Source organism: Prionailurus bengalensis, chromosome D2 (genome assembly GCF_016509475.1).
Source record: "Prionailurus bengalensis isolate Pbe53 chromosome D2, Fcat_Pben_1.1_paternal_pri, whole genome shotgun sequence".
NCBI classification, from domain to species: domain Eukaryota; kingdom Metazoa; phylum Chordata; class Mammalia; order Carnivora; family Felidae; genus Prionailurus; species Prionailurus bengalensis.
This window is the reverse complement of record NC_057351.1, coordinates 55,543,266-55,566,476: the sequence shown is the minus strand read 5'-3', so window position 1 is coordinate 55,566,476 and position 23,211 is coordinate 55,543,266. Positions and strand designations below refer to the sequence as shown.

Below are 23,211 nucleotides of genomic sequence, written 5' to 3'. Positions count from 1 at the left end.
AAGATATAAATCATGAATGATATGAAAGATTCTTAACCTCACTGGTATTCAAGAAAATGCAAATTAGCACAATAAAAGTATAGCATTTTGATCCATCAGATTAGCAAAAATAAAAAATATTGGTAAGACTAGCCATATGAGCATGGAATGTGAATTTCTACAGCATCTCTGTAAAGTATTATAATAATATGTATTAAAAACGCACTTATTGGGGTGCCTGGGTGGCTCAGTCGGTTAAGCGTCCGACTTCAGCTCGGGTCACGATTTCACCGTCTGTGGGTTCCAGCCCCGCGTCGGGCTCTGTGCTGACAGCTCGGAGCCTGGAGCCTGCTTCAGATTCTGTGTCTCCCTCTCTCTCTGCCCCTTTCCCGCTCATGCTCTGTCTCTCTCTGTCTCAAAAATAAATAAAAACATTAAAAAAAAAATGCACCTATTCCTCAATCCAGAAATACTACTTTTTGTAATGTATTCTACAGAAAGAATAATACCAGTATATAAAGAAATATATTCAAGAAAATTTACTATAGCATGACTATAGATGCCCCTAATCTGAAGAAAAAGAGCTTAATGTGACCGTCCATCATCAGAGGACAGTTGATATATTAGGTGCTATAGAGGATTATGCAACGTAAAACACATGAGTTAGATACATAATTGCATTGACCGAGACACATGTCTGGACCAATGGACTTTTTTAGTTCTTAAATGTCCACTTGAGGACTCTAGTGTTTTATCTGTTATATAAGAAGTAACCCATGGAAAATTGAGCTAAATGGCACCATATTTCTGATTTATTCCTGTGTGGTTTTAGCATTCCTTACAGAGTGGTACCTCAGGCAACTGTCCAACTGATCTATCTTTTTATTGGGCTCGAGATGCTACAATGGAGGACTAGCTTCTGTGGGACCAACCTTCCTACAGGTAGCAGATAAGCTCTGGGCAAAACAAACAGAAACAACAAGTAGCTAAAGGCACGAGAGAGCAACAAAAACCAGATAGACATTGGATGGAGAGTCAACGTGTAGAAGGAAACAGCTCTGGGTTTCTCAGTTTTAGACCTTTTTGCTAGAGGGCAGGCCCCAGTTTTGCCCTGTGAGGTAGATCATGTACAGTTCAGCCATCTTGAAGAATCAAAGGATACAGCAGCTGGAAAATGAGGAGGGTTATCTCAAAAAGGAGAGAGCAAGAGTCCAAACTCTGCCCAAACCTCTGCTAATTCCTGAACTGTACTTGTGCAGGGCAGACTCCCAGCAGCCCAGCTAAGGCAAACAGAACTGGACAGAGAATTTTGCCACTGCCCATCACAAGGGCGTTTGAGTCCAATCAAAATAATTGCCTGCTTTAGAAAAACATTTTTCAGGTTCAGTTGGTAAAGTGACCCACTCTTGATTTCTGCTCAGGTTGTGATCCCAAGGTCGTGAGATCAAGTCCCGCATTGGGCTCCACACTGAATGTGGAGACTGCTTGGGATTCTTTCTCTCTCCCTTGCTCTGCCCCTCCCCCACTCGTTCATGCTCTCTTTCTCTCTCTCTCAAAATAAGTAAATAAACTTTAAAAAATAAAAGAAAAACATTTTTCAGAGACAAAGTAGAATCCATAGTCTCTATAAGTATTATTTACAGTGACTAGGGTACAATCCAATATTATGAGGCATATGAAAGAATGGGAAAATGGGATCCATATCAAGAGAAAAGGCATTCAGTCAAAACTTACCCCAAAGATATACTACATGTTGGGATTAGCAGATAAGAGTTTTAAACCAGCTATTATAGCTATACTCAAGGATGTAAAGTATATACTCAAAGTGAACAACAAAATAAGAACTATCAGCAAAGAAATAGAAATGTTGATAAAGAACCAAATGGAAATTCTAGAACTGAAAAATTCCCTGATAGGGCTTGAAAGCATTTTGGAGATGACAGCAGAAAGGGTCAGCGAACTTGACTATAGATCAATAGAAATGATCTGATTTGAAGAATAGAAACAAAAAGACCAAAAAAAACCAAAAAAAACCCAAAAAAACCCAAACCAAACAAAAACAAAACAAAACAAAAAAACGAACAGAGATTCAAGGATCTGGGGGAGAATACCAAAAGGTCTAACACATGTGTTAAGAGCATCCTGAAGAGAGGTGAAAGACCATGGTGCAGAAAAATATTTAAAGAAATAATGGCCAGAATTTCCTCAAATTGGTGAAATACATAAGATTACAGACTTGGGAAACTTAGTTGACTTCAAGCAGAATAAATACAAACAGGACTACATCTTAACTTATACTGTTGAAACTAAAGATAAAGAGAAAATATTGCAAGTAGTCAGGAAAAAAAATGATATATTATATACAAGAGTAATAATTTGAATGTCCACTGACCATCAGAAAAAAATGGAGGCCAGAGTCAATAGAAAAATATCATTAAAGTTCTGTAAGAAAAAAAAGTCAACTTAGGTTTCTATATCCAGTAAAAACATTCTTTAAGAATGAAAGTTAAGTAAGGACGCCTGGGTGGCTTGGTTGGTTAAGCCTTGGACTTTGTCTCAGATCATGATCACTCGGTTCACGAGTTTGAGCCCTGCAATAGGCTCTGTGCTGACAGCTCAGAGCCTGGAGCCTGCTTTGGATTCTGTGTCTCCCTCTTTCTCTACCCCTCCCCTGCTTGTGCTCTGTGTCTCTTTCTGTCTCAAAATAAATACATAAACATTGAAAAAAAATTTTTTTAAATAAAAAAAGGATGAAAGTTAAATAAAGATATTTTAATTAAACAAAAACTTAGAACATTTATTGCCAGCCAACATGCACCACAAGAGATACAAGAACAAGTTCATCAAGATGGAAGGAATTGACATTAGATTAGAATTCAATCTTCAGGATGGACAAAAGAGCATCAGAAATGGAGAATATATGTAAATATAAAAGACTATTTTCCCTCTTAATTTCTTTAAAGTAATATTTATTAAGATAATGTTTGATGCAAAAATTATTAACATTGTCTTGTGAATGTTCGTATCAAGAATTTGTAGACGTTACACATACAACAACTATAGCATAAAGTAAGGGGTTGAGGACACAGTAAATGGTTCCAAATGATGGCAAATTTTAGGAGAAGCAGTAAAATATTAACTCGAAGTAGACAGTAAAAAATTAAGAATGTATATTTTAATCCCTAGAATGATAACAACAAGTTAACTCAAAAAGGTTGAGCTAAATAGCAAATAAACAAATATGGAATTCTTAAATATATCCAATTAATGAAGGTAGTCAGGAAAGGAGGTATAGAAAACTAAAATACAGAAGGGACAAATAACAAATAAATAGTAAAATGTTAGACCTAAATCTATCCATAGTAATTATTACATTGAGTGTAAATAGATTAAATACTCCAATTGAAAGTCATAGATTGCCAGAATCGATAAAAACAAAAAACAAAAAAAGAACAACAACAACAAAAAAAACAAAAACAAAAAACTTAACTATGTGCTGTTTACTTTGGAGATAAAAGTGAAGTATTAAGATGCAGGTAGGTTGAAAGTAACCGGATGGAAAATTATGCTATGTAAACAGTAAGCATACGAATGATAAGATGGCTATATTAGCATTAGATAAAGTAAATGTTAAGCAAAGAGAATTACCATAAATAGATACAGTATTTACAGAGTATTTACTAGAGATAAAAAAGCTTAATTCATCAGAAAGATATAATAGTCTAAATGTGTATGTGCCTAATAGTGCCTAATAATGGAAGTTCAGAAACATGAAAGAAAAATGGACAGAATTAAAGGAAGAATTAGAAAATTTCCCAACCACACTCAGATATTTGAACATGCATCTCTCAGCAATTGATAAAACTAGACAAAAATTAGTAAAGAGGTAGAAGATCAGAAAAACACTATCTGTCATCGTGAGCTAATTGACAATCTATCCAACAACTGCAGAATACATATTCTTTTCAAATCATATTGTACATTTACCAAGATAGATTATAGATTCATAAAAGGAATCTCAATAAATTAGAAAAGTTGAAGTCAGATAAGAGTCTGTTTTCTGACCATAATGGAATTAAATTAGAAATCGGTAACAGTAAGGCATGTATTTGTTAAAAACCCAAATATTTGGAGATTGACTCACTTTTAAATAACCCATGGCTCAAACAAGAAATCACAGGGGACATTAGAAAATATTTTGAACTAAATTATAATGAAAATACAAGATATCAAAACTGGGAAGATGCAATTTAAGCATTGAATTAAGGGAAACTCATAGCTTTAAATTTTTATATTAGAAAAGATAGAAGGATATTGAAACACTAGGAATGTCACATACTTAAAAAACATCTTTCCCAAAATGTACTGGCATAATTTTATGGAATAGGAATTCCAAAAAATTGTACTAAGTATAATTTCCTCCTGTAAAAATAAATAAATTAATTAAATAAATTAAAAAAAAAAAAAAGAAAAGATGAGAGGAATAAAATCAATCACCAAACTTTCAACCTTAGGGAGCTAGATAAGAGCAAAGTGAACCCAAAGTAAGTAGAAAGAAGAAAATAATGTTGAGTAGAAAGCAACAAAGTCAAAAACAAACAATAGAAAAATTAACCAAAAGCTGGTTCTTTGGAAGAACCAATGAAATTTAACAAACATATATCTAGAGTCAGAGAGAGTAAGAGAAAGAGAAGACACAAATTTCAAGTATCAGGAATAAAAGAGAGGCTATCATTACAAATCCTCCAGGCTTTAAAAGGATTATAGGGAATACAGTAAATTACTTCATATCTGTAAAATTTTAAAACTTAGATTAAGTGGACGAATCACCTGAAAAGCACAACTTACCTATACTGGTAGAGATAAAGTATAAAATCTAAATAACCCTATACTATTGAGGAAATTGATATTGGATAGTTTTAATGGTTAATTCCATCAGACACTTATCAGAAAGAAATAATACCAATCTTTCTTTATTAGAAAATAAAAAAGTGAATACTCCCAAACATGTTTTATGAGGCCATATTAACCCTGACACCAAAAACTAACAAAACATACTACAAAAAAAGAAAAAAAAACTACAGACTAATATCCATCTTTAACGCAGATGCAAAATTCCTTAACAAAATGTTAGTAAGTTGGCAACATATAAAAAGGATGATACATCATGATCAAATGGGGCTTATCCTAGGCATCCAAGATTGGTTTAACCTTTTAGGAGTTTATGATAGATTTATGGGAAAGAACTACCAAGTTAAAGCATCAGATCAAGGAAAGACTCTACATTTGCTTTTTTTTTTTTTTTTTTTTACTGGTAGTGGAAAATGTAAGTGGTCAGATATAGCTTAAAAAAACAATAACAAAACAAAACAAAACAAAACAACCAAAATCCCTCCAGACTAGGAATTAAGACTGGAATTCTAGTCCTGGTATTGCCTCCAATTCAATGTATAATGTTAGAAAGGTCACTTTGCCTCTCTTGGCCTTAGTTGACACACGTGTCCAATAATGACCTCTCAGGGTCTTTCACAACTGTTACACTCTAAGAGTCTATGAGGCCAAGTCCTAAAATTTTTATCACAGCTGCCTAGACTTTCTGCTTCAGCACCTCAGAAGGCAGAAGTAGAAAATGTGCAAGACATGCTTTCATGCACAGATGAAGGCACCATCTGCACGTGGCTTGAAGTACTGAGGGTTCAAGGGTGACTCCTCCCCACCTTGAAAGCACCATGTGTCCTCAAGAGGTACTTTAGAAAATATTTTTTTAGGGGCGCCTGGGTTGCGCAGTCGGTTGAGCATCCGACTTCAGACAGGTCACGATCTCGCGGTCTGTGAGTTCGAGCCCCGCGTCAGGCTCTGGGCTGATGGCTCGGAGCCTGGAGCCTGTTTCTGATTCTGTGTCTCCCTCTCTCTCTGCCCCTCGCCCGTTCATGCTCTGTCTCTCTCTGTCCCAAAAATAAATAAATGTTGAAAAAAATATTTTTTTAATGTTTATTTGTTTTTGAGAGAGAGACAGACAGACAGAGGGAGAGAGAGAGAGAAAGAGAGAGAGAGAGAGAGAGAGAGAGAGAGAGAGAGAATGAGTGGGGGAGGGGCAGAGAAAGAGGGAGACAGAATCCAAAGCAGACTCCAGGCTCTGAGCTGTCAGCACAGAGCCCGACTTGGGGCTTGAACTCATGAACCGTGAGACCATGACCCGAGCCTAAGTCAGACACTTAACTGACCAAGCCACCCAGGCGTCCCAGAAGGTATTTTTAATGAACTCTCTGAAAGCATCCACTGTGTCATGGTGCTATGGACCTTGGAATTTGAACTCTGACTGAACTGGGTTTGAACTCCAGTTCTGCTACCTGCTGAATGATTCTGGAAAAATTACCCAACATCTCTGAATCTCAGCTTCTTCATCTGCAAAGTGGGGATAATACCTGTTATGTAGAGTTTTTGCAAGGATTAATTGCGAGAGCATTAGGAAGTTGGTGGATTATGGTCAGTGCTCAATAAATACTAACTTCCGTGCACGTATCAGTAAAGAATTTGGTTTTGGTTACATACGGCAGGACATGTAAATAATCATGTCTCAAATAAGACAGAGATGTATGTGTTTCTCTTTCATGTAAAAGAGTTCAGGGGGGTGAAACCTGGGGCTTGTTTGGGTGTTCCACGGTCAGTAGAGAACCAGATTGCTCATCTTTCTGCCCCACTGTCCTTAGCACGTGGCTTCTGTTCACACAGTCACCTCGGAATCTAAGAGGACTGTTGGGTCTCGTCATCCCGTTCACTTTCTTGGCAGGAACTAAAAGAAGAGGAGAAAGGCAAAAGGGAAAACTAAAAAGAGAGGGTGAAAGACTTAAACATTCTATAAAGAACCTCTCTGGACAATGACTTCCATTTACAACTTACTGGATTCCTCCTGGTTACAAGAGAGGCTGGGGAATGGAACCTTGCTGCCCCAAATGAAATTAGGATACTGTTACTAAGAAACAAGGGGAGGAATGGGTGGACAACCAGCAATCTTTATGACACTGCTTTTTCTTGTCACTAAGATTAATTTTGGGTTGGGGGTCATGGAACCAGCACAGAAGAGCTGGCATAGCTTTTGGATCGTAACCTATGGCAAAAGAGGTAGCTTTTTTGTAACAAGTGGATTTGAATTAAAAATCTAGTTTTGGGGGACCTGGGTGGCTCAGTCGGTTAAGCGTCCGACTTCAGCTCAGGTCATGATCTCGCGGTCTGTGAGTTCGAGCCCCAAGTCGGGCTCTGTGCTGACAGCTCAGAGCCTGGAGCCTGTTTCAGATTCTGTGTCTCCCTCTCTCTCTGACCCTCCCCCATTCATGCTCTGTCTCTCTCTGTCTCAAAAATAAATAAACGTTAAAAAAAAAATTGAAAAAAAAAAGATGGGAAAAAAAATCTCGTTTTGATGCTTATTAACCAAGTGACCACGGGTCAGGTGAATTACCTTATTGGAACCTCAGTTTCTTCTTCTGTAAAGTGGGATGATACTAATATGGTTACCTCACTGGCTTGAGGTAAAGATTCATGAAAGCTGAGTAAGTGACAGCACTTGGAGTAGAGTTAGCCACCCAGCAGATTCCCAAGAATATTTTGTTTCTAAGAACTTGAGATTCAAGGAGCCTTTGCTCAAAGTGGCCAGGTGAGGGGCCCTTGGGCTATGGCATAGGGAGTGGCCATTTTGGTGACTAGGGAAGGAGACCTCTCTCTTGAAGAGGGTAGGCTTCTAGGTTTTGTCTGCAAAGCTACCTATTCCTAAAAAGCTACCAATGTCCTCAGGCAGTCTTTACTGGGTCTACTGGTCTGGGCTGAAACTGTCTTGAGCAGGTAGAAATGACAGCAGTCTTTATAAATCCAGGGTGTTGGCAAGGCTAAACCAGGCACCTGGTACCCTGGAACTCTTTCTCCCTGTCCCCACTGTGATGGCCTACCAGCCCATCCCACGTAATTCAGTCTTCACATACTCCACCCTACATGTACGAATGTGCAGTCTCTCTGAACTCTTGAACAAAGCAAGGAATGAGCCCCTCAGATGAGGGTTGTGGGACCTTGGGCAGGTCGCTTTAGCTGTGTGATCAGTGTCTATCTGTAAAATGGGCAAGTTGGCCTTGACGATTTAAAAATAAGCAATGCTTGTTGAACACCTGCTGTGTGCTGGAGCCTGTGTTAGGAGCTGGAAATGCAGTGGAGTCAGTGACACGGCCTGCTCCCAAAGGGCTGAAGGTCTGATGAGACACAGACAGGGAAGGGGACAGGGAAGTAGGGGATGCCAGGGGAACTCCAACAAGGGGCCTTTCCTGATGCTTGCGGTTCATGAGCACAAGGTACTCCTGAGAGAGCAGGGGGAACTGGCAGGTAACAGAGTTCTTGCCCTGCCCACCTGCAACTGGAGGTGATGCCAACACAGGCCAGTGACTTGTGTGGCTCTTAGATCACAGCAGGGCCTGCTTCAAGCGTTTACCACATAATCTAGTAGGTAGAAGCATGGACTCCGGAGCCAGGCTGTTTGGGTTCAGAACTCAGCTCTGCAATGTACTAGCTGTGTGTCGTGGGCAAAGATATTTAACCTTCTATTCTATAAAATGGGTATACTATTAGCATCTTCCTCATAGGATAGTTAAGAGAATTAAGGGGAATTAAAAGTATCTGCTGCAGGGGCGCCTGGGCGACTCGGTTGGTTATACGTCCGACTTCGGCTCAGGTCATGATCTCACGGTTCGTGGGTTCGAGCCCCGCGTTGGGCTCTGTGCTGACAGCTCAGAGCCTGCCTCGGATTCTGTGTCTCCCTCTCTCTGTCCCTCCCCTGCTTGTGCTCTCTCTCTCTCTCTCTCTCTCTCTCTCTCAAAGAATAAATAAACATTAAAAAAAAGCACCTGCTGCAGTATACTCCTCCATCTCTACCTTCTGTCCTAGTAAGTGGGTCTTGACAACCAAAGAAAAAGGCTCTGGTCCTTAGGCCTGAGAGATTATGAAATAACATCTTGAAGATGTAAGAATCAGGGATTTCTTCCCCACTCCTCATCCTTCTGTTCTTTAGATAGCATATATTCATCTCTCTGGCCTCTCCTATTTACCAAGCCAACAAGAGGGTGGGGTGGCAGTCATGTGTGGGTTCTCCATTCTGCCTAGAAGCCATCTGTGAGCCATCCCGTGCTGGAGACGCTGACTGCACAGCTTGCCCCGAGAGCCAACACACAGGGACAGAGCAAGGCCTTCCAGAGGGGCAACTGCCCTCCCCTCCACATTCTGTAAAAACTGTCAAATGGAGATGTAAAAACAGATACCACTTCCTCCAACTCAACCCCACCTGCTCTACAGAGAAACCGGGTAGAATTGCCAGTATCAGGGACTAGCGCCTTGAGGGAATGTTGGCCACTAAGTCCCCTTCCCAGTCAAATTTCAGAGGCCTGTGTTGGGTAGCAGTGGGAGTGTTCAGAGTTTGGACTACTGACCCAGCACTGGAGACCTTACCCACAACTGATGGATGCCCTCTAAGAGTCATAAGAACCATAGAAGTATTCCTTCAGTTCAAAGTTCTGCAGATTCTCTTGGTTAGGAAGCAGAAAAGGGCTTTCACTCCCTAACATCTGGACCTGGAAGGAGGACCATACCTTTGGATAGTAGGGCTGTCAGAGGAAATGACCTCAGATGGACAAATATACCCTCAGTAGGAATGAGTCCAAAGAGAAATATAGACTAGCTGGGTCCCCAGGCTCATGAAGAGTGAAGGAATGTTCAGAACAGGTACACAGGGTTCAGGTGAGGTTCTCCAGAGAGAACCATAGAGCCCTACCTAGCATTTTCTGAGCTGGAATGCCCTCACTGTGCACATGAGGAACCAAGGGACTTTGGAGATCTTTACATTAGACCTCATTCTCCCAGACTCCTCACAGCGATCCACATTGTTGACAACCCTCTCCTTAAATCCTCTTCCTTGGCCTCTTGCTTATTCTGGCCTGCCTTTTATCCCACCTCTAGTTACTCTGGTCTCCTGTGGTCCCAGAGCATGGCTCTCACCCCAAGTTCTGCCCTTGAGGCCAGGCTCTTGCTCTTTATCCTCTCTCCCCCATCCACTCATGCACCTTCAGCTCCATGGGTATTTGACATCCTGGCTAGTCCTAGGCACTCATCTCTCTTGCAATGACAGAGCCCCTAGGACATCCCATGGGTACATCAACCTCAACATTTCCAAACTTCAGCTCACTGTTTTCCTTACTCTGATGGCTTTTATTATTATATACAGCCTATTTTTGACATCTTATATTCCCCCTCCCCCAAGTTCAGTGATTTTCAGTGCCTGAAAATTCCCTTCTATCCTGGGGCCTCAAATTTAAGGCTTTCCTGGCCATATTCAGTAATTCGCTCATTCAAATACTTGCTGAGCATATTAATATTCTCCGTGCCAGAGTTGGCTCCAAGTGCTAGAGGTTCCATGGTGAAAAAGACAGACTTGGATTCTGCCTCTGCGGGGCTTATAGTTCAATGGTGAGACACAAACTAACATAAGTAGTTGCAGAAAAATAGCTATATAATTTCTACAAAAGAACAGTACAGGGCTGTGACAGTGCATGATGGGAGGTGGGGGTAAGGGGAGGAGGTGCAGCTAACCTGATCTGGAGGCCAGAAGGTCCTGAACATGGGGAACAGGTGTGAGGCTTAGCAGGTTTGGAGCTCATTTCCTCTTTCAGAATTTCAGGCCTGTGGTAGGCTGAGTAATTAGTAAGAATTTCTTAATTAATATTAAGAAAATATTAAGGTATTTTAAGTGTCTCTTAAAAAAGCGAGATTTTCCTGGATTATCTGGGTGGGATCAATGTCCTTAAAGTGGAAAAGGGAGGAGGTCAGAGAGTCAGAGAGAGATGTGATATTCTAAGCTGGCTCAAAGAGAGGTTATGTTTCTGGTTCTGAGGATAGAGGAAAGGAGCCATGAGCCAAGGAATGTGGGTAGACTCTGGAAGTCGAACAAGGCAAAGAAATGGATCTCTTCTAGAGCCTCTAGAAAGGAACCCAGCCCTGCTGATAACCTTGATTTTAGCCCAGCGGGACTTCTGTTGGACTTCTGAAATCCAGAGCAGGAAGATAATAAATTTGTGTTATTTTAAGCCACTAAGTTTGTGGTAATTTGTTATGGCAACGGTAAAAAATTATAATTATAGGCCTCAGCCCTATTTCCATTCCTAAATCCATTTCATTTATTTCCACCTATACTTGAGTCCTATCTTTCCTTCATCTCTGCTCTCTGGATCTGTCTTCTAGACTCTGCATTTTTGAGGACTCCAAGGGCACAGAACTCCAAGGGTTCAGATCAATTACAGAAGCAGGCAAAGGGAGGAGAGCAAAGAGCAGCAAGTGAGTGCAGGGGTGAATGGAGAGCTCTAGCTCTGGACTCAGGCCTGCTGGAACCTCGGGGAGCATTGACTCCCTGTGGGCATCCACTCAAGGCCTTTGGCTTGTTTCTTCAGCTCAGACATTAACAGAGCCATAGGTGCCATCTCAAAGCCATGAAAGGCAGTAACTGTATCATGCATTTACCATAGGAGATAATCATGAATGCTTATGTGCCATCAGGAGACCAGGTCCAAGGAATTACAGAAAAGTCACTGAAGGGTAATCAAGGGCAACGCCAAGCACCCAGGGCCAGGTGCCAGGGAAGGTGCTTCTTCCCCTTCCTGCGCCCTCCCCTTTCCTGCCCTGGTAGCAGCTCAGGGAGAAAGCCCCAGGGGATGGGGAGATGGCTTGGCCAGCTGTGCTGAGATACACCCCCGCCCAAGGTCACTGAGGCAGGTCAACCTTCCCCTCCTCCCCCCCCCCCCCCCCCCCCCCCCCCCCCCCCCCCCCCCCCCCCCCCCGCTTCCCCCAACACTCTCTTCAGCTGGGGCTGCCCTTTGGTGGCCGGCGGGCTGGTTTCGCCGCGAGTGAGGCGCACGTGGCGCGACGCCCCCTACCTCCTGGGGACACAGCAGCGAGGGCCGCGCGGGTAGCAGGCCCGCGGCCCGGCCAGTGTGGGGTGGGGGTTCTCACTTCCCCTCCCCAACGGCCGCGGGTGCAGGTGCCGCGCGGGCCGTGCCCCGCAGGCGGGGCGGGCCCTGTGGACACGCCCCCGCGACCGGCCCTCCCAGCCCGTGTGGAGGAAGCTCCAGAGCGGCGGCTGGTGCTGCGCCGAGCCGGCGCCCCTGCCGCCCCGCGCCCCGGGACGCCGCCCGGCCCGGCCCCGCGCACGCAGCGAGCGGGGCAGGTGAGCTGCGCCCGCGCCATGGCAGCCTCAGGTGCGTAGGCAGGCCCGGGCCCTTCTCCCGAGCCTCCCCGCTGGCTGGCCGTCTCGCCCCCCCACAGCTGTCCGAGCGCCACCCGGCTCCCGGCTCTGCCACGTCGGTGCGGGACTGTGTGCTTCCTGCTCTTTCCCGCGTGCTTTCTGCTCTTTCCCGCTTCCCCGGCGCAAACCTCGCGTCCTGGCTTTCCCACATCCCCCTTCCCGGCCTGTCGCGCGATTCTCTTCAGTCCCCATCTGCACCTCTCCTGTCTCCCGTCTTCTAAGTTTCCGTTTCTCCCGCCGTCACTGGCTCTAGTTGCTTCTGAGGGTCGTTTCCCCGGCTCTTGCAGTTGTGTGAACCGGCGTCCAGTAGAAACAAGCCGCGTTGTCTGCGCCTGGGAAATGCTTCTCTGAGGGCCGCACCGGACCAATAGGGGGCGCTCAGGCTGTCCCTGGTGGGCGCTGTGTGATTGAAGGTGGCTTGGGCCACTTGCCCTTCCTAGGCTTTTGTTTTTCATCTGGAATTTTGATAGGAATCTAGAAACAACATTCTTTTGGCTTTACTTTTCTTGTGTCTTTGCAGAACTTTGGGGAATGGGCAAGAGTGGAGGCCACTGGGTAATCTACCCATCGAAAGGTGGCAGGAGTCATTTTCCATTAGTTTTGGGGTCTTCTGTCATTCATGGGTGTATACACTTGTCAATGCTAGCCTCTGATATCCAGGACCAACCACATAGTGATGATAAGAATAAAGATGACTAAAAAAAAAAAAGAGAGAGAATAAAGATGACTAAGGAGCACTTACTATGCACTGTAATGGTTATTGTGCCCCTAAGTGTGTTCTCAGTGGTGACCAGGAGAGCCGAGTCTCTGCTCTCAGGGAGTTTACAGTCTTGCACAGGAAATCAGTAAGTTAACAGGGAATTACTAAATGAGAAGACTAGAGTTACCGTGTTGGCAAATAGGTTTACTTGTATTTTCTTAGACCACTTTGTCATGTTTTAGTAGAGATAACATGTATAAACAGGATGTAAACGCCCCTTGAAAACTAAAATCTAGTCAGCAGGAGAAGACACTGTTCTTGAAGGATGTGGGCAGATGCTTGAATGAAGAGCCAGCTCTCCCCATATCCCCTGAGGTTCAGCCTTCTAATTAATGGTGTTTTGGAAGCAGGAGAGAAGGCCAATGGTAACAGTTTTATTAGATTGGTAATATAAGCTCATTCTTTAAAGGGAATGGGAAAGCAGTTAGCTTTTAGCCTTCTGGCTCTCAACTGGGGCTCTGGAGGTTAGAAGAAGCTGTATTGTGGTAATAGTGAGGTCATAGTCCACAGTTACATAGGAAAGCTGAAGCAGTTATCTAGAGAAAATTCATTCATTCAGCTCATATTTGTTGCATGCCTATGGTTTCTAGGCACTTTCTAGGTGTCAGGTGTATATTCAATAATCAAAATTGGCATAAGTCATTTTCCCATGGAGCTTATGGAATGCTGGGGAAAGGCAGGCAATGTGCTTAATAAGGAAAGCACATGATATGATTAAGAGCAGTGGGAAAACAGTAGAGGGGGTACTCTACCCTCTACTGTTGGGTTTATAATTTTAAATGAGGTAGCCAGGTTAGGCCTTATGGAGAAAGGGACATTTGAGCAAAGATCTGAAAGGAGGGGTCATGTGGGGGAAGAGTGCTTCCATTCAGAGGAACAATAGATGGGGGTATATGGTGTATTTAAGGAACAGAGAGCAAGTGGTGGAATAGGTGGGTGATTGGGGAGAAGTAGGAGATGAGGTCAGTGAAACTCCCACCTCCTGCCGTGGCTGAGAACAGGCCCTAGGCTGTTAAGTCCAAGAAGCAGCAAAGTGAGAGAACCTTTGGACAGAGGAGACAGAGCAAATCTTCTTCCAGTGTCCTATGTGTATGATTCCAGTTGGGCATGGCCAAAGGGGCCAGAAGATGGGGACTGTAACCCAGTGGCCAAACCTGGGGCTATTTATGGGCTCTGTAGTGGCTTCTGCAGACATCTGTGATGGTTAGGGCTTCAGACTCTCTTGTTGTCAGCACACTTTGTGGTGAGACCCACTTTAGGTTCTGTAAGTAGGAGTTGGGCCTCTGGGGTCCCTGGGGCTCTCTGAGGTCTGGAGGTACAAGGGTCCATGGTGGTAGTGAGACCCGACTATCTCTTGCCAAACTAGTTGTAGGGTCTGGAGTCATCTAGGGCACTCTTCCATATGGTCTTCTGCTTCTTGTCCTCTTCCTGCCTCTCCGTCTCCTCTTCCCCTCCTCCTCCTCCTTTTTATTTTAAACAGTTTTATTCAGATATAATTCACATACCATACAATTTTCCCATTTAAAGTATCCAGTTAAAAACAAAACAAACAAAAAGTATACAGTTCAGTGTTTTTTTTAGTATCTATACAGATCTGTGCAAGCATCACCATGGTCAATTTTAGACCATTTTCATCACCTCAAAAAGAAACTCATTTTGAGAAATGAGTGAAGGAGGTACAGATTATGAAATAGAAATTTTAAAAAAGGGAGAAAGAAACTCTGTATGCTTTAGCTATCACCCTCCCACTCCCTCCTCCTGCCCAGCCCTATGTTTTATCTTCTGTCTCTATAGATTTCCATGCTCAGGACTTCTGTATGAATGGGATCATATAGTATGTCATCTTTTGTGTTTTCTTTCATATAACGTAATGTTTTCAAGGTTCATCCAAGTTGTAGCATGTCTCAGCATGACATTCCTTTTGAAGGCTGAATTATGTGGTCTTTTAAAATTTCCTTCTACTTGGTTGATGGGGGGTGGGAGGGAAGGGAGGGTGGGTGATGGGTATTGAGGAGGGCACCTTTTGGGATGAGCACTGGGTGTTGTATGGAAACCAGTTTGACAATAAATTTCATATATTGAAAAAAACATTTCCTTCTACTAAAGGGTAAGCATTAGTATTTTATTTTATTTTATAATTTTTTTAATGTTTATTTTTGAGAGAGAGAGAGGGAGCAGGGGAGGGACAGAGAGAAAGGGAGACACAGAATCTGAAGTAGGCTCCAGGTTCTGAGCTGTCAGTACAGAGTTCAACGCGGGGCTGGAAATCTCGAACTGTGAGACCATGACCTGAGCCAAAGTCAGACGCTTAACCGACTGAGCCACCCAGGTGCCTCAGGATTTTATTTTTTTGAAAGACATCTTTGCTTGCTGAAATCAAGGAGAATCTTGGCTCCCTGTTTTTGAAAGAGCTTGAGAAGCAAGATAAAATAAAATGGAATGAGCCTACCCTGGAATATCTCTATGCTCCTGATGGCATCTCTTGCATTTACACAAGAGAGAGAGGAGACACAGAGGCCATAAGTGACTTTCCGAAGTGACCAAGTCTGTGGCTGAGTGAAGACCAGATTCCTTTCCTCCATGTGCCAGCCTCCAGATATTTGAAGAAAGCTTGCATACCTTTTCCTGCTCTTTTTCTCTGAGGTTTCTCTCATCTCCAGACTTTTCTACTACCTCTAGACTTAGAAGGTAAGAGGGTTTGAAGGTACCTTTAATTTTTTGTGATCTTAATTCTCATCTGATTCTTGAGGTCCCTTAATATTCCTGTCAAGTCTCTGAACTTGAAACCTTTAGAGTCTGGAAGCTCCTCACATGAATCATTATCTAGATCCCTCCTTATCCTAGTCACCTTCCTAGTTCACATCCCTCTTCAGTATGGTGCTTCTTAAGACAGATGAACAGGGAGCCAGAATCACCTATAGACTAAAATGGTCTGGACTGGTAATTTGAAAAGCTCCCTGGCACTTCCTCCCTGTTCTTTTCTCAGGTGGATTCTGAATCTTTCTAAGGAACCTCTCTTTCAGTCACTGTATTTCTTTTGCTTTTAAAAAAAATATCTTCTTAAAGTTTATTTATTTTGAGACAGACAGCAACAGTGCAAGTGGGGGGAGGGGCAGAGAGACAGAGAGAGAGAGAGGGGGGGGGAGAGAGAGAGAGAGAGAGAGAGAGAGAGAGAGAGAATCCCAAGCAGGCTTTGCGCTGTCAGTGCAGAGCCCAACGTGGCGTGCAAACCCACAAAACCACAAGATCATGACCTGAGCCAAAACCAGGAGTCGGACGCTTAACCGACTGAGCCACCCAGGCACCCCTGTTTAGGATTTATGGACTCCTGTTGGACCATGTATTTAATTTCTCATAATAAACAAACAAAACTGAAAGAATTGATTTGGCACATGTGAGGAAGTGATCTACGGTTACAGGAAGGGAATTATCCTTGAAGAAAAGGCTGTTCCCCATACAAGAGAGAGTTGCTGATGAAGCGTTTGGTCCTGTGTTGTTATCTAGCACATTGTGGAGGAACTTTAACTTCCACTTTGGAACTTTTTTAGAATTTCCCCAGCTTCAGTTTCTGTAGCAGAGCAAAATTTAAGAAGGCGATAGATTTCATTGTCCTCATTTACGTTGAGGCAAAATTTGCTTAGACTTCGTATACCCGTCTCAAGTCACACCATAAGTGGGTGACCAAGTAGGCTGTGATATTAATGAGTCTGAAACACTAACCACATCCTTTTCAAGTACTTTTGCTCAGAGGAGTGTGTGTGTGTGTGTGTGTGTGTGTGCGCGCGCACGCGTGCGCGGGGTGGGGGTGGGGGGGTTGCCAAATGTAACACCAGAATCCCAGGGATGAGACATTTTCTGTATGTTTTCCTTATAGAAGAGCTTAACCCCTTAAGTACTTTTTAAATTTAATTTGTATTTAAAAATCTTTATTTTAGAAGTTTTGGATTTATTGAAAAACTGTGAAGATAGTAGAGTTCTCATATACTCCTCACCCAGTTTCCCTGATTATTAATATTTACACTTTCCTTAATGACTAGAGGTCTATTAATGCCCAGTAGATACTGCGTTGTGCTGTTAACAGAGGAGCAGGTGATGGTGAGGCAGGATCCAGGGTGTAAAGTATACTCGCTCCCTCAGTGACCCCAGAACTTGTCATTTGAAATTGTTGGTTTGCTTTGGATCGCTGTCTCCTCATAGAAGTGGCATACATTGCTCATGGGCACGGGGTCAAGGGATTATAAGAAGGGCTGCTTTCCTGCTAAGTTAGTCAGTGCTCCAAGAGCTGAGTTGCCATCGAAAGAGTACTTATTATGTTCTCAGAAGTTCTCTTCTCTCTTCCTTATTTCCTTACCATCTATTGGAAACATCACCAGTGGCTTCATCGCTAATGTATGAGACCACAGCCAGCCCTGTCTGAGATCTTATTCTCCTTCTAGCCCATTTGTAAAAATTGTTGACATGATATTTGCTAGTGTATTTGTCTGCATGGGTGGGGGGGTATCAGTGGCTACTGCTTTTTACTTTTGCACTTTTTTTTAAAATGTATTTTTTAATGTTTATTTTTGAACAAGAAAGACAGACAGAGAATGAGCAGGGGAGGGGCAGAGAGAGAGGGAGACACAGAATCTGAAGCAGGCTCCAGGCTCTGAGCTGTCAGCACAGAGCCCAACGCAGGGCTCAAACTCACAAACCGTGAGATCATTACCTGAGCTGAAGTCAGATGCTCAACCAACTGAGCCACCCAGGCGCCCCTACATTTAGAAGAACATTTACCTCAGAGGAGAAGTCAATCATGTAGAAAAGAGGGGCGGAAAGAAGGTAAAAGTATTATGATGCCTTAAATCTACTTTTCTCAAGGTGAGCTCCATAGTTCTGGCGCTTTGCCCATATTATCCCTTCCATAGTCCTGAAATTATTTCTCCAATGAGGTACAAAGAACTATGTTACACAGGAAAAAAAAAAAAAAGATCAATCAGCAAAGATTGATCAGGCAGGCTGTCACCCTGCCTTCTATACATTAAAATTTTGTGTTTAATCTTCTTGAGCTTTGGGACCAGTGGAAGCATGCCTAAGATGGACGGTTTTATTCACAGTTGGGGAAATAGACGATGCTCAGAACTGAGTCTTCTGTAGAGCCATAAAGGTCCACGGTGTCGTCAAAATTGCTGACTGCACCCCCCTTTTTTTTCCATGTTGCCTTCTAAACTGACTTCTTCTAAAATTTGCACACCTCCCCTTCAAAAGTACTCCTTGACTGATCAGTGTGCTCCTATTGCGAGTCTGTTGGGTTTTATGTTAGCAATGGATGAGGGCTCCAGAAAAGCAGACACTCCAAAAAGAAACTACAAACTTTTTTGATTTGTTACTTTAAAAATTTTGGTAGCATTATCCTGGGGGAAATGAGAACAGTGTTGGGTTAGTATTAGATGTCATTGTTTTTACTCTGAATATGGTGTTCATGGGACGGGAAAGGGGAGTCGTCCCGTGATGTTTTCAGCGTTTACAGCCTCAGGTCTTGCCCCAGTCCCTCCTCTGGCCTTTCTGCCGGGAACCACTCAGTGAAATGTGGCCCAGGAGTAGTTTAATTGTGACAGTCCCCAACTTAGATGATTCCCAAGCTTCACCAGACTTGAGCCTTCACTGAGTGGGAGGAAGGATCCCTGTTGTATTGTTTTGTATCATATTGTATTGAGGATGCTTAGAGATTCCTCTGTGCTCACCCCTTCCAACTCAGAGACCAGTTTGTTGAGTTAGTGGGCGATGAGGCTTCTCAACAGTAGTAACAGCTATGTGAAGAGACAAGCTTCTTTGAACTTTGGGTAGTTGGAAGATATGCTTTAAGACTCATAAAATTCTTGACAGAATCCCTGATGGGAGGTAGCAGGTGGACAGATAAGAGGACTGGACAGGGGACCAGGAGACAACCTGAGGTTCAGTCCTGGCTTTGTGACTAATAGGCTCAGTTTGAATTGAAGCAAGTCCCTTCATCTTCTCAGATGAAATGTTTCTTTTATCTGTAAATGAGGAGTTGGAGCTAAGCGATTCCCAGAAGCTTTTTTTAACTCTCTGCTTCTCTGAGGCTTTGGGCTCTGTTTCTGGCATTTATGCTTTATGAGAAGAAGAAGGAAGCCTATGTCACAGACAGGTATGGTGAGCGACACTTTACGAATGGTTTTATGTTGATCAAAGCATTAATTCATCCACGGTTGCTGTTTACATTAACGGTTTCTATTTTTTTTTTTAATTTTTTTTTTCAACGTTTATTTATTTTTTTGGGGACAGAGAGAAACAGAGCATGAACGGGGGAGGGGCAGAGAGAGAGGGAGACACAGAATCGGAAGCAGGATCCAGGCTCTGAGCCATCAGCCCAGAGCCTGACGCGGGGCTCGAACTCCCGGACCGCGAGATCATGACCTGGCTGAAGTCGGACGCTTAACCGACTGCGCCACCCAGGCGCCCCTAACGGTTTCTATTAATGTGAGGATGATGACACCAGGTACCCATTATTGGGGGTTTACCACATGCTAAGCACTATGCTTCACACTTTATATGAAATATCTAATTTAATTCTCACAAAACACTGACAAGTATTGCCATTGTATTTCCATTTACTGATGAATAAACTGAGGTTTAGAATATTTAAGCAACCTGCCCAAAGTTGCACAGCTAATAATTCACAGGGCCAGGATGGTAACTGTGGCCACCTGATTGTATACCTGTGCTTATAACCACTGCATTTAGGAAAGAGCCAGGTTCTTCTGCCAAACTGTCTGAATTCAAGTTCTGACTCTGCCGCTGTGGACCTTGGGTAAATTAGGTAACCTGCCACACCTCAGTTTTCTTATCTGTAAAATGGGGCTAATGGTATTACCTACCTTACAAGGTTGCTGTGATAATTAAATGAGTTTGCTGGGCAGTGTGCTAGAAGAGCATCTGGAACCTAGTAAGCTCTGTACAAAGAGCTTGCTGTTGCTGTCGTCCTCCCCCTCCTCGTCACCATCTTATACTGCATCGGCTGTGGATGGAAGGGCACGCATCAGAAGTGACGGCTTATGTAAAGATCTGAAAAGGCAGGGTATATTTGGGCAGAGACGGGGCTGGAACACAGGCTCTAAGTAGGGAAAGAGGCTTGACAGGTATGCCAGGGGCAGACTATGAGAGATTGTGGGTGCCAGGACCCTGGTCTGGGTGGTTTATGTCGCAAGTGATGGGAGCCCTAAAGGAGCAGGTATGTCAACATGCTTCTGTGCCTCGTTCTTGCTCAGGGGCGGTTGGAAGTTGTGACATCCTCATCGTCTACGGCCCAGATGCTGAGGAATGGTGCCAGTACCTCCAGGACCTCTTTCTGTCCAGTCGGCAGGTCCGTAGCCAGAAGACGCTGACTTACAGGCTGAGCCCCGAGGCCTCCTTCTCGGCCAAGGACCTGAACTTCTTCCTCAGCTCGCGCTGCATCGTGGTGCTGCTGTCCGCGGAGCTGGTGCAGTGCTTCTGCCGGCCGGCCCTGCTGCCCCTGCTGCAGAGAGCCCTCCATCCCCCCCACCGTGTGGTGCGCCTGCTCTGTGGAGTGCAGGACAGCGAGGAGTTCCTGGACTACTTTCCAGACTGGGCGCACTGGCAGGAGCTCACCTGCGAGGACGAGCCCGAGACCTACGTGGCGGCCGTGAAGAAGGCCATTTCGGAAGGTAAGGGTGTCTTCTCAAGTAAAGATAAGCAAGCCCTAAAACAATGACCAGTCCAGGCCCCCCCACCACCAGACATTTCAGATGACATAGACTTCCTGCTTGTAAGCCACTTCCATTTTATTGTCACTGACCTTAAGATTTTTGTTGAAAATGTGCTATTTCGGATAACATGTTTATAGAGAAATATCCTTCTCAGTTTCCCGCTAGCCTAGCTTCTGTCTTTTGCCCTGTTTCTCCTTTTAAGGTGGGACAATTCCGATCCTCTCTGCCAGGGCTAATGATTTCAGTGGCCCCAGGAAGTGTGACATACACTCCGATTAACAGTAACGGAAGACGTGCTCTGGGATGGAGGCCTGTCACAGCTCTTCTTCCTCTTTTGTTTTCTATTTTTGCCCCACTGTGGGCTATGAGTGGGCTTTGTGTTTATCTCTGTTCTCTTGCCACTTGAGATCTCTTATACCTGAGGCCAGCCAAGAAGCCTGGAAAATTATGGGCTGATTTAACTATGCTCAATTATCCCTGCTATGACTTGGGCATTAATTTGGCTCATCCACCCCATCTCATTCGATGAACTGAATCAAGAATTCACTAATACTCAGTGACCTTAAAAAGCTAATATAGCTTCCTAGATACTTTTTATCTAGGACTAAGCTGCTAGCTCTAAACCAATAAATAGGACTAGATCTTTCAGCATCGTGGGATCCTGGCTAATTTGTAATACGGCTAGTGTTAATATAAAAGATGTCTCACCTGAAATGCCTGGGGCCTGGATAACTAATTCTTCTAGGGTTTGCTTTTCTTGACTTCAGAAGGACACAATGATAGAAAAAGCACATAATTCAATCTTGCATGATTGCAGGTTGTCCCTTTGAGGGATTTTTGATCTGCCTACACTTAACAAAGAACTGAAACACAAATGGTTGTTTCTGTGGATGTGCTTAGGTCAGTGCAGTGCTCCATTATGATCTCGTGGGCAGGCCAGTCATTCAGAGCTCCATGGATGTATTGGCACTGCACTGGCATCTCATGATGAGTGATCTAACAGATGGTTCTTTAAAATATTCCAGTGGTGGGGGCGCCCGGATGGCTCAGTCGGTTGGGCGTCTGGCTCTCGGTTTCAGCTCATGATCGCATGGGCTTCGTGGGCTTGGGTCCTGCATCTGCTAGTGTGGAGCCTGCTTGGGATTCTCTTTCTCCCTCTCTCTCTGCCCCTCCCCTACTTTCATTCTCTCTCTCTCTCTCTCTCTTTCTCCCTCAATAAAGAAACAAACAACTTAAAAATAAAAATTCCAGTGGTGTTAGTTTAAAAACTACATGATAAAAAGGATTCTTTTAATATTGTTTGAATGCATCCAATGTGTAGTGCCTGAAATTGGTTGCCTATAATCATTTACTTTTTACTAATGACTCTGGTTCAGTATGCTATGAACCTTTAGCTTTAAGTGTTTCAGGACAAATGACATGTTTCACAGTGGTGTTTCTGTTCTGAGAACAACTAACCTGTCATCAGAAAGAGATTATTTTAATGGGAGATTAAAATAAGCTTCTTAGTGGCAACTCTGTGGTTCAGAATCAATGGATATGGAGGGACAAGTGGAATTCTGGGAAGGAGAAAGAAGTAGGATGGCTTATGGCTCCAGTATAACTTTCTGATCTGGTGTTAGACTTTGTGAACTTTGGGATTTGAGGTATCCTGTGTGTGCCGGATGGCTTGGGTTTGCTTTTTAGGTACGCTTAGCCTTTTGCTTGGCCCAGTAATGTGGTGCTCTGATTTTTATGCTGGGAAAACTTCTGTAACAGACTCAAGACTCAGAGTCTGGCAGTATGCCAAACAGGACAATGAAGAGGGGTAGGGACACCCTATTGCCTGGTTCTGCTGCTAACTGGATGCCCAGTATTGGGCAAATCACTTACCCTCTTTGGGTTTCAGTTTTCTTCTCCATAAGCGGCAGAGAAGTGGAAGAATTAGGCTTGATCTACTATACTTTCCAGGGTTAATAATCTAGCACTCCCCAAGGCCAGAGAGTCTCAAACTTTTTTTAATGTTTATTTTTAAGAGAGAGAGAGGGAGATATACAGGCAGAGGTGAGTGGGAGAAGGACAGAGAAAGAGAGAGGGAGACACAGTATCTGAAGCAGGCTCCTGTGCTGACAGCTCAGAGCCTGACATGGGACTTGGACTCGCAAACTGGGAGATCACAACCTGAGCTGAAGTTGGACGCTTAACTGACTGAGCCACCCAGGCAAAAGTCTCAAACATTTTGAAGCATTCACCTTCTTATCCCATTTCATACCTGCTTTGACTCTCAGGAAGCTTCCAGTTAAAACAATGTTGAAGAACAGTACTACCCCAAGCTAGGTTTCTTATATAATTATGTCCTTAGTTATATTCTCTATAACTTGTGATCATTTATTTTATTTTAAATGTTTCTTTATTTTTGAGACAGAGAACGCATGCATGTGCGAGTG

At 43.6% G+C, this 23,211-nt stretch overlaps 1 protein-coding gene across 1 annotated transcript in view; it reads left to right on the top strand.

The window, feature by feature from the left end:
- Positions 1–12,118: 12,118 nt before the first annotated feature.
- Positions 12,119–23,211, top strand: part of PIK3AP1 (phosphoinositide-3-kinase adaptor protein 1) — a 119,718-nt gene continuing 108,625 nt past the window's right edge. Inside the window, exons 1-2 of the mRNA XM_043597123.1 lie at positions 12,119–12,254; positions 20,327–20,743. Coding sequence (XP_043453058.1) covers positions 12,242–12,254; positions 20,327–20,743 — 430 coding nt within the window. The 5' untranslated portion in view covers positions 12,119–12,241. The remainder of the gene's footprint in view (positions 12,255–20,326; positions 20,744–23,211) is intronic.